The sequence below is a fragment of the Ostrinia furnacalis genome, unplaced genomic scaffold (assembly GCF_004193835.3).
Source record: "Ostrinia furnacalis isolate ACB-3 unplaced genomic scaffold, ASM419383v2 OfSCF3147, whole genome shotgun sequence".
NCBI classification, from domain to species: Eukaryota; Metazoa; Arthropoda; class Insecta; order Lepidoptera; family Crambidae; genus Ostrinia; species Ostrinia furnacalis.
Genome location: NW_021133386.1, coordinates 153497 through 166007, shown reverse-complemented (window position 1 = coordinate 166007; position 12511 = coordinate 153497). Strand labels below are relative to the sequence as shown.

The following is a 12511-nucleotide window of genomic DNA, read 5'->3' as shown; positions in this document are numbered from 1 at the left end:
AAGCGCCCCACCACTTAAGCACAACTCCGTCGAAGTCGTAAACCTAGGAGAGTCTTTATGGGCAGCTAATGAAGCCATTAAAGCACTAAAATCTTTAGTAGGAGTTATTTCCGATTTAATTCATTTTTGTGTTTAATTCTACTGGCCTATACATGATCTAACCAAAAAATTACGATGCGTTTCAACTGTGATGTTTCAAATAATGTTTGACGTGGGTACAGCGGCTGATGTAATTCGTAGCGTAGATATTCATTGCAACAAAATCTAAACACAGGCTATAACTTACTTAAAATGAAGAAAACGAATTTAAAAGCGTAATTTTTTTTTATACAATATACTGGCAGCACTAGAAATGTCAGTTTGACAATCGGTTTTACATCAATCAATGTCATACTCTGTTTCTGTCTCTCTCTCATCTGAAATCTGCCTGTTGTTTACGTACTGTGTGTACCCGCAAACTAAATTATCATGAGAAATTAGGTAGGAACTTAATTATTAGAGCACTAAAAATATTTTTATTCATGGCTTCAATCAATCATTGATTTCAATTTCATAGAAATCCGCCATCGAAGTACTTCGCGCGGCATCAAGCATAGTTCTTTCTCTTTCATTCACCCTAGGACATAGTGGTTCTCAAACTGTTGCTGATTTTCGGATAAACCTCTCTATGGTTATTTTGTTTAATATTAAATTAATACTGTAGAAATCGATGTGATAGGTAGGATGATTAGGTTCAGCGGTTATTCAGGCAGGTGTGCCAACAGTGTCACAAAATAGAAAAGTAGGCAACAGTATTTCATCTAAAACTCGGAGCTCATACTGCAAAATGATAGGATTAATTATAAAATTACCTACTCTACTCAGTGGATTAGTGGAGTAGTAAAGTAAGTACTTATTATTATACCTACCTAGGTACCAACGAAATTTTTTCAACTTTCTTTTAAGGTTTGAGAACCGCGTCGTCCTTGATGACGCACATCATTGTCACCCACGTGAATAACAAAAGACGTAGATTTTATATATTTATTTAACCAATCTACCAATTTTAAAGAGGATTTAGGACGCTATTTGGATCAAATATGTAATTGCTCACTAATGAATAATAGATAAATAAAATAAATTGTTTTAGATAATTTTCGAACTTCGTTTCATGAGTAGGTAGGTACTTAATTTTAAACCATACTACGAGACTTACTTCTTGTTAAATTTAATTTATTATGACGACAAGATTTAGGCTATTAGGTATTAATAAGTGCGTAATAATTTTACTAAGGAATGTTGATGAATTAAGATAAAAATTACGAAACGACGTATACAAATTAATTAAAGGTACCTACACACACTACCTGCATAAGGAAAACCAACATTTTCGGATTTATTATGACGATTTGGTATCTACCTACCTACTTGGGTTTAATATAGTTTTCCTTGACTGTTGTTAGACCGAATGCATAATCTCTTCGCGCGCAGTAAGGTTAATAAAATACAGTTTATGAAGCGGTTGCTGCGTAATCAGCCGGCACTTCGCTTCGGCGGTTCGCGGCAGATAGTGAGGCCGCCATTCGTTTATTTGTAAACAGACTAAAGTAAAAGTTAATCCAATATGAAATATAACGAGTTGGGTACAACGGGGATGAAGGTGTCCCACGTTAGTTTAGGAGGAGCAGCCTTTAGTAACATCTACGGGTATGTAAGTCGGTGTTAGATGTTTGTCCTACTACTGATAACAGAACTACTTAGTTGTTATTCTATTTATAAGTGCCTCGATTGAATACCGACGCTCGGTGTGTTTTCCCTTTCGATGCTTGTTGTAAACAAGTTTTGTTGTGTTTGTGAGACGCGCGAAAAGTTTTTGAATTTACGCGGGCTAAGCCACGGACTGAAACTATTAAATATAACCTAAGCCTGTTGGAAAATGGTAACCTCAGTATGAATTTATAAAAGAACCACGTCATTCTCCATAAATAAGTATTTCATTTAACAGGCGTCGGATAAAACTCCCGCGCGCCACGCAACACGATTTTAGGTGGATGGAAATAATAATTTTCCCAAGAATTACCACAGTTACCTAGCGAATAACCTTGATTCATTAATTAAGGTCACAGAGGTCGCAAATCTTAATTACCCATTAATTTTGTCTATCATGCATGCATGCGTTTCTAACCGACTTCATTTTGTAATTTGATCTGCCTGTACTTGATTTAAATAACAACTTAGCTACTTACCCACTTATATGCCATAATTTCAGTATTTATTACCTATTCAGTATCTTCACAAGTGGTGAGTGGGTAACTGAGTAAGGTATTTACAGAAATTTACATTTTAGGACGTTTGACGAGGAACGGAGTCTGGAGTTGATAAGAGAAAGTCTTAACCGCGGTTTAAACTACTTGGAAACGGGACCTTGGTACGGACAAGGAAGTTCCGAAAAGACTATTGGCAAGGTGATGCTTTTTATCCAATTATTTTATTAAGGAAATGTAAATAAATAGATGGCTACTTGTTATGGTTACTACAGTTTTTATTATAATTTTAAGTAGAGAGGAAAATGCATGCAGACCACCAACCAGCAACACATTATGACCACCAATCAAAATGCTAAAATATGAATCTTTTCCGCGACCTATCCTCATTCAATGGCCATAATACCGTTAACTTTCATTGTAAGTATTCATCTGGAAGAGATCGCTTTATGACGATAAGACCGCCTAAATTGTGCAGAATCATTTTTATATTTTCTTTCTTTTCTTGTGTGGTGTAAATAGTGTGTTCTATCTATCATGTTCTTAATTTATAGGCTCTCAAAGATGTGCCCCGAGAGTCCTTCTTCATCGGCAGCAAAGTGGGGCGGTACGAGAAAACCACGGAGCACATGTTCGACTTCTCCGCGGAGAAGACTGAGGCGGGCGTGGACATCACTCTCAGTCGCCTCGGCCTGGATTACGTGGACTTGATACAGGTCAGCAAGTTCTTCCTCCCCTTGGTGGTGGCCAGCAGGCTGGAGACGCAGGGGGCCTCCTCCTGCATTAGATAGTACAGGCTACCACCGCCGTCGGATGGGATTGGCCTCGTGGTCCCGGCTAATCCTGTCGGCCCCCCATTAAGTGGGGGCGTGTTGGGTCCCGCCGTGTAGGGCGGGACGTCCGCGGAAGGTGCCTTGGTCGTTAATAATACCCTTAATAATACCCAAGGCGCCGACCACTATGCGGCAGAGGGAACATCCCAGGTTTTTAGTGGGTTCGAGCCACACATAACCTGCCGTCTCCCGGCAGTAGGTATGGATAGGCCATTTTCCTGGGTAAAAAAAAAGGTCAGCAAGTCAAGATCATCACGTTAGCGCCAATTTAAAGCAATTTGGTCCCGTTACGTAAGCGATGCGGCGATTGGTCGGATCATCTCTAGAAGTTCTAGTACAGACTACTAGACATTCTATCACCCGTGTTCACAAACATTACTATGAGGTCTCACAGTGCGCGTGGACATACAGGGTGACACACGAACCAATTACAGAGGCTATCATCGTTTGTGAATACGGGCGTATTTCTTTTCTTTATCATACAACACAGCACAAAACACATTATTATAACACTAACATAATATGTAGAATGACTATTGAATAGTTACATAATAAACAGTTCGGCTAAGATTAGATTAGGCATTTTAAGCAAGCGATAGTGACTATAATTGATTGTACTGATGATGGCAGCTATCATTATGGTTGCATTCAGATGCTACTTAGTTACCAGGCATTAAGTTCTTCTGGTATTAGCTTAAATCACCCTTGATTGTGGAGATTTACCTACTTAATTAGTATCGGCAAGTAGGTACCTACATATGGTAATTAATTACCTACGTAGGTAATTCGTATCGTAAGTAAATGTTGATTAGATGGATGATATCTAATTATCTCTAAGTTAATCAATATTTTGGAACTCATTAAATACTTAGGAGTTTATAGACTAACTCACGGAAAATGCTTTGATCATAATACCCCACTGGCACGGCATTGTTTTTAGGGTTCCGTACCTTATATAAAAGGAAAAACGGAATCCTTTTAAGATTTTTATAAAGGTTTTCTCCTACTTGACCCTATGTTTACTTAAAAAAATACATAAGTACATATTTAAATATTATAGTATTTAGGGACGATTGTGCTATAAGAGTAAAGCCTACGATATCAAGTCAAGGCTGCAAACCAAGATAGACAATACCCATTTCCTGTAATTGAGAGATTAATTTGCTTTAAATGGGGTGCCCAGAAAATAAAAGCACTAGAGGGCTTAAACGACGTTACTGATTCAATTTACCACGTCTGGATTAAAATCACTGGCCGAGGGCTCTGTCTGTTGGATTTACATTTAACTTAACTTTTAAACTGATAGATCAAAGCTAAGTAACTACATGATTTTGTTCTTAAATCGAGATCTGAATGGCCACGGTCTGCTAGATAAAATACAGGAAGGAAAGGCTAAAATAATCTAGTAACGGTCTACCTATTATTTTAGCCTTTTTCCTTAGCACTTATGGTTAAGATATTATGAAACTAAGGCTGAGTTACACCATCGAACTTTATAACTTTGACAAACGTCAAAAATCTGTCAAACTCCATACAAAAAGCACCGGTTAATGTTAATATTACGATTAAAATACGGTGGTGCAACTAAGCCTAAATAATTGAGTATAGGTATGATTAATATACTCAACATCAAATAAACCGCACCTTCCGCGACGCGAACTTTAACGATTTTCTTCTGACACAATCATGGTACCCCAATAATATTGGTGTTATTTGAAAGCCCAATAAATATCCTTAAAGAAAAACACAATTAATTTCTTAATAAATGAATAACATTTATACCATAAATGTGACTTGAAAAAATACCTCACTTTGGGCCCACCTATGGGATCAATTAGACCAATTTTTATGGTTATAAAACCAAATAATGATTTCACGTGTCCTCTTTATCAGATGGATAGCAATTAAACCCAACTTAACAGTTTTATAGCTATAAAAGTTGGCTCTAGCGTAACTACCTAAGTATTTTTTTAAGAAGTAACTCTGGATCCTTCTAAAGACACATTTGTGGGGTAAAAACCTATCCTTTAATGAAATGAAGGTTAGAACTAGGCTTTTAAATGGTACCAATATTGGTGGGAACTGGGAAGTGGGGATGCATACGTTTGAAAATGCTTGTCGCGGGAGGTGCGATTTATTTGACGTCGAGGTATTACATCATCGTGTTGTTATCATAATAACGTTCGATACGTTATCTATCAATTTACTATGTATTGGTAAATTACTTTACCTAGTATACCTAGCCAAATTATACCCATTGTGTGTGTAAAACGGTAATATTTTTACTAAGTTCTAAGGCTTTTAAAAACCTATTCCAATAAACCCACCACAATTTAGATACGCTAAAACATTCAACTAGGGTCATAAGTAGATATTTGTAGTAGTAACAATTATCTCTGACCCTTTAACTAGGGTTTTAACGTACGCCTACTTATCTAAATTAAAGGAATCGAACTCATCCGATTTTAGGCCTCGGGTGAATTAAACGCTTATGCACCTACAGTGGAGACTATCGCCCGTATTCACAAACATTACTATGAGGTCTCACAGTGCGCGTGGACACACAGGGTGACACACGAACCAATCACAGAGCTCTATTCAAAGCTGTGCGTTCGATTTGCTGCTTCACTTAAGCAAGCATCGTTTGTGAATACGGGTATAATTTTCACCGGACAAATGCCAAAAATCTGTCAAACTCCATACAAAATACACCGGTTATCATTATAGTTACGGTCAGTTAGTTGGTGCAACTCCGCCTTAGGCAGTTATAGACAGTTAAGGTTCGGCCAAACCAACGCAATCAGCCGGCGGATGATCGCGTTGGTTTGGCCGAACCTTTAGGGAATGAATTAATGACAAGAACTTGGCTGTCTCCTTCCAGGTGCACGACGCAACATTCGCGCCAGATATCTCGATAGTCCTGAAGGAAACTTTGCCTACCCTCGCTAAGGCGGTGCAAGACGGCAAGGCCCGGTACATCGGGCTGGCGGACTACGACATTGAACTGATGAAGGAGATCATCGAGGAGTCTGATGTCAAGATATCCTCCATCCTCTCGTACGCCAAGTCGACTCTCTTCGATAACCGTCTCCAGAACTATACTCAGTTCTTCAAGGTTTGTCTGATTGTGATTGTAATCATGATGGGCGATGGCTTACTTATTTTCAGATGCAGTTCCTCTCCGCTTGAGCTGACACAAAATCAACAGCTTGCTGTGACAAATTATCTTAATATTAATTGTAGCACGAAATATCTGACACCTACTGGTTTTTAAGACTCTTGTCTTATCATAATAAAAATACCTACGATTAGGTATTTTATACTGTTAGTATGTAATAGAGATCTTACTATGAACATGACATACCAATTGGTAGGTCTTCGGACAGAACGATTCTACAACTAAGTACCTTATCTGACTCAAATAATAGTACCTGTCTATGCAGAATATTAGTATCGTAAGATTTTAAATCTCCTGGCACTGCGTCAGTTGATTGCAGCGTAACTTCCTGCGAGTGTCGCTGCATGATAGTTTTTGCGACTATCATGCACCAGACCACGCCAAGGTGACAATTGCAACGATTACTTACTTACGCGTTTCCGTTCCACTCTGTTGGGATCCTTGACGGCGACAGCAATTGGCTTCTTGCGTTCGCTGCATTGCTGGGAACGCTTTCCGTATCATTTTCCACTTGCCTCGAGTGTGTGCGTGTGGATTGAATGAGCACCCCCTGGAAAGCATTAAATTTATACTTAAGTATCTAATTGTAAAAGGCCTGACAGAGGATTAGCCGGATCTCCGTATTATTATAAGTTTATAAATATCATTAATGCTCGTTATATTGTAAAAACTCTGCAAAGTTAGTGTCTTTAATTTTAGATTTGTGAGGGCCGTAATTAAAAAGTTATACATGATTCTTTGTGCTCACTCAATCCACACGCTATTATAAGGCCCGATATTCTGACGAACCAACTACAAAACCGCATTCCAGCACATGTCTTGTCGAAGTAAACCTTAAACAGCACAGCCTCGAGTACCCTCGCCGATATTTGCATTGGCTCAAGTGTTTGGATGCGGTAGTTAAATGACTGAGGACTGTTACGTAAAGCCCATATCAGTATCTTACATTTTGTTTTGTAACTTAACAGTACATAACTGTGCTGGTCATGACCTAGTAGACTCGTGGCGGATTGCCGCCCGTTAGGCCTGGGGAACTGGGGCGAACATTGATCGTCCTGCTGGTAAATCCACCACTGAGTACACTAGGTACCTATTAGCCATGTTGTTAGATATACTCACTCGTACTTTACCTATCTTATCGTTACAACCTTATGACGTCCACTTCTGGACAAAGGTCTCCTTGGATTTCCATCACGGCCGGTCCTGCGCTGTTCGCATCCAGGTGCTTCCCGCGACATGCACCAGATGTACTTATCTTAAACCTTCTTGTTTATATTAAGGTTTCTACTTAAGCTACTACTTATTTATAGAAATAATAGTGTTGGGGAAGACACATGAAGACCGAGGTCATAATGAGTAGCATTGTTAAAATTGGGCGTGGCTCCTTCTCTGATAATAAATTAAGTGCTCATTGCAAGTATAATGCGATCGAGTGTTAACTGCGCACCTGACAGCTGTGACGTCACATCGACGCTCTGTGGAACGGGCCGAACGCGGGGAAGTGTTCGGGTGAGTGCGAGCGAGAGTCTGCGAAGTGCCCAGTTAGTTCGAACGGCTTGTATATTCAAGTTTCTCTACATTAATGGATTATTTTATTTATTTTCTTACTTGCAGAGCAAAGGCGTGGGCGTAATAAATGCAGCTGCGACAGGCATGGGGCTGCTCTCTAACAAGGGGCCCCAGCCGTGGCACCCGGCCAGTGACGACATCAAGGCCCTCTGCAGACGAGCCTCGGAGTATTGCAAGGTAGGTTGCGGTCACAAATGAAATGACCCAATGTCTGTATTGGACTGCAGACTTGAGGGTCGGTATTCGGTAAGTAAGTGCTCGGTAGTTCGATCATCGTTGCTGGTCTATTTTGGTGGTAAACCTACTCGGTAGGAGAAGGAAATCATAGGAAGCTTAACTGGAAGGTTAGCGCCCCGGGTACCAAGACATGGCCATGGCGCCGCCACTGGTTAGAAATACTTTTTGCTTTTGCTTTTTGTACACCCTATATAAAATTAGTTCTTTATTCGATAGTGGTTAATTTTGTTAACTCTAAAGTCAGTAAAATCATTTTCATTTTAGGCGCATAACGTTGAGTTAGCCCGTATAGCGACTTGGTACACGTTAAATCAACCAGGCATTGATTCAAATGTGTGTGGGTTCTACAACAAGGAACAGCTGATCGACACGCTTGACGTCATGGACAAAGGACTCAGTGAGCACGAGAAGAAAGTTCTAGCTGAAGTTCAGATGAGGTTAGTCTTCTAAAGCCCGTTTTCACCATCAATCCCTAATTTTTAAGGGACCCCTATGAAAACAAAACTCCTGTTGTGTGTTACCATAGGGGTCACTTGAACTCACTCACTACCTTGGGCATAATTTCGTCAATGAAACTACCTAATGATTGACAGGATTATTTTATTACCTACCTATTACCTTCCCGTAACTTTTTTGGGTATCTGAATCAGATAATCTCATAGGTAGTAAAAATTAAAGGTAACCGAAGCAAACAGCAAACCGAAGTTCAGCAAACTTTAGAACATGTAGTACAGTCAGCGTCAAATAGTTCGTGACACCCAAAGTGAGCAATAAGTTGATAACACCACCTTATTCCAACTGTAACAAAGTTGTGTTACGAACTTATTGGCTACTTTGGGTGTCAAGAACTTTTTGAAGCTGACTGTACCTATATAGATTCTGAATAAAAGCTAAGCGTCCACATGTCGGTATCGTACTTGACTTATGGTCCTATGTCCCCTAGATGGGGCAGAGGGCGTCCACAACAGTCCTCCATCTCGTTCGGTCTTGAGCTTCTCGCTTGATCTCGCTGAGGTAGGGCGGAAGACCTCCTGAAAGTGTTCACGCCATCGTTGCAGTTGCCCTTCAGACGACACAATCAAAGTATCGTACGCATCGGACGTATAGCACGCAACGGATCGTAGTATTATTTATATGGAAACTCATATAAGTGCGTCCACCTGTCCGCATCGTACATGCGATACGATGTGTTTCGTACGATGCGTCCGTTGCGTACGATACCGACAAGTGGACGCTTAGCTTTATGCACCAAGTTTATGCATCATTCTCGTTATACCCTTCACAGTAAGCGAAACATCATGTCAAACAAAGTAGGTAGTGGCTTTTTACCGACTTAGAACAGGAAGTTCTTTGACCCGTATGTTTGTCCATATTCGCGATTATCTTACATTTGGATGAACCGATTTTGATGCAATATATTACATGTATTTCTTAAACTTGTTGTAATTTACAGGTTTTTCGACAACTTAACTCTTCACTGGGATGACGTTGAACTGCCTCTGTACAAAGCCAAGATGAATGAACTTCAACAGAAATGATGAATTCCGAGTTCTAGGTTACGACATTTTTACTTCTTTCTTACGCCCAGTGGCCTAATTCACGTATTTTGAAAGTCAAGATCCCACCGACGTCCAGAAGTCGTCCCCTTGAAAAATAGTTCTAAATCCGTATTCACAAGGGTCATTTTGATAGAACGATTACTCGATGGGATCGCAACTCAGTGTTTTGTTGTCGTTGAAGTTTTGTTACGTGAATAAGGCTACTGGTACAGACAACGATACATCAAGCTGGAGAATGTGACGTCTTATTTGTATGTAATTAGGTGCCATTTGGCAACAATTTGAACTGTGTACCTAAATTGGTTCAAATCGGCATTATGAAGTTTTAGCCAAGTTTGTATCATTGCGGTATTTCCCACTCACCCAACAGAATCCATACAATAACGTTATTAAAACAACTGTGCAAATTAATTATACGTCATAAAATACTCTTTTTTCTGCACTTCACAAAAAACGACAATAGGCTAACTACCAATTTTATTACAAGGAATAAGTACCTACAATTTGAAACGGCACGATTTAGGCGGTCTGATCGCTAGGAAGCGCCCTCTTCTAGGTAACCTGAAGAGAGATGAACTTAATAAACCTTGCAACCAATATCTTTAGATACTAACTTGGTCGTTAAATTACACACGTTTCAAAACTTTATTATCTTGCTTGGCTTCAACTTTAATGTTTATATTACGTAACCTGCCTATAAACAGATTGTATATTCTACAAATTGTATATTTGGTGACACTACTGTATGTATGGAATATCGAATCTAAATAATAACATAAGACAAAATGTATATTGTGTTACAATGACAACCAACATTTTATAATGTATTATACGATAAAATAAAACGATATGTAACATTAAAATGACTATTTATTTTCTCCTCTACATACAACATTAAGTGGAGTGTGATCCACGGTTTTAATTTTAATTGTGTTTTTAATTTTTAGGTCATGTGCTAGTGTTAGGTACATTATTTAAAATAGTACATGATTTTAAGCTTACAGCGACAAGAAATACATAGTCTGATTTGGCGTTACATTAAACAAATTATGAACATACAAACAACCACTCTTTTTAGTTGGTATTACTCTCTTTGTTCAATTTTTTTGTACTCACATAATATCTTAATTTTCAAAATTACAATTACAGATGTCGTTTATTAACATACACGTATATCTCAACCACAATTTGTTGATTAAAACTCCAGTTACTGACACAATTTACAAATAAAACATCCAAATTTTACAAAGACAAGCAATACAATAAACAAAATAAATAACGTTATAAATAAAGGAAGGTCGATTCCAAAATATGAAATGTTCGTTTTTAAATATACGTCATTGTGATGGTTATATTTGGTTAAAAAATACGGTAACATTACCTACCTACTAGGTATAGATAACATTTATCCATATAATAGCAAAACACCTATTTATTTTGATACTTTACAGATTATTTCCAAGAACAGTAAGTATTTATCATCAGGATACTAGAGACTCAAAATCAAAGTTAGATCAATTTAGGATACTCTCAAATCTATGTTAGTTATATTGTTCTGTAGTCTTGACATATTTAAGAAAACATTGAGTGCTTCTTATAGACTTTATCGGTGAATTCAAACAGAGTTTATGTTAGTTACTTACAAACTACCGATAGATATATCACGGCCTTTATATGAACTATATTACTGTAGCTATACACAATGTGCCCAAACAGAGGTTACAAATAACAAATAAATAAACATAATGAGATATTACGAATTTAAGACAATAACATTTCAATTTGATAAAACTAAATCTATTTATACATTTCATATTCACACATGTCTAGATTAATAATTGAGTCAAATATTAAGATTATTATAGAAGCTGCATACTACAAATAAAATTAGTTTGATATAGGTAACACAAAAAAAAAAACTGTATTACTATAAGCTGTCTTCGTAGTAGTAGTAGCTACCTACCTATAGGCATTATTAATTATTTCATAAGAAAATATACAATAGGGATGATAACTGGGTAATGAAATCGAAATTCTATTTAGTCCGTCAGACAGATAATAAAACAATTTTGGACACATATTTTTGATTTTTTTTCATAATCGAATAATTACAGTATTATATTATTGAGTTGAAATGTCGTCACTTTTGAGTAAAAAAATCTACTCAAGCGTGACGTAACGCGCTATTTCAACTCGATGTAGCACTGCTTTTATTTAATTATGAAAGAAAATAAAAAAATATGAGTCTAATATTTTCTAATATCTCTCTGACGGACAAATAATTGGAATTTTGTCATCTAGCCTATTATTTATCTCAACACCAATAATATTCCACTACATCCACAATATCAACACGCTTGTTAGAAAAAGAATTTAAATAAAATAATTAAAAATAATTGCCATCAAACAATAAAATTTACGTACCTATATTAAATAAAATGTGATGACGATATTATTCAACGACTTCGAAATGTGTAAGTAAAAACTAATATAATGTGAACATTGACACATGAATGTTATACGAACACAAGTTTGCAACTTCGAAATCATAACTAAGCATAATATTTATATTTATTAACAACAATCAATAAATGAGCAAACTTTGATATATTGCAAGTCTTACAAACAACACAAGTGTTTGAAATAATTAGATTATATAACACAATACATTCAATGTCTATGGTACATAAGCATAATTCTATACTTAGCTATTTCTTTCAGGTATGTTTCGAGACATTATACGTACTTTTATAAGTCGAGCCATAATTTTAACGAATAACTGATTTGAGTTTATAAAGAAGTATAAGTATATTAGGTAGCTATTTCTTAAATTAATTAGATGCTCAAAAATTTAAAAGTTCCCGGAATTTATTAAAATTTGGTTTAATATAA

At 37.3% G+C, this 12511-nt stretch overlaps 1 protein-coding gene across 1 annotated transcript; it reads left to right on the top strand.

The window, feature by feature from the left end:
* Positions 1 to 1437: 1437 nt before the first annotated feature.
* On the top strand, positions 1438 to 10444 carry LOC114357408 (L-galactose dehydrogenase). Its single transcript, XM_028311005.1, has 7 exons — positions 1438 to 1686; positions 2327 to 2444; positions 2798 to 2959; positions 5958 to 6191; positions 7869 to 8000; positions 8325 to 8497; positions 9514 to 10444. The coding sequence occupies exons 1-7, from the start codon at positions 1604 to 1606 to the stop codon at positions 9596 to 9598; spliced, it is 987 nt and encodes a 328-aa protein (XP_028166806.1). The 5' UTR covers positions 1438 to 1603; the 3' UTR covers positions 9599 to 10444.
* Positions 10445 to 12511: the final 2067 nt, after the last annotated feature.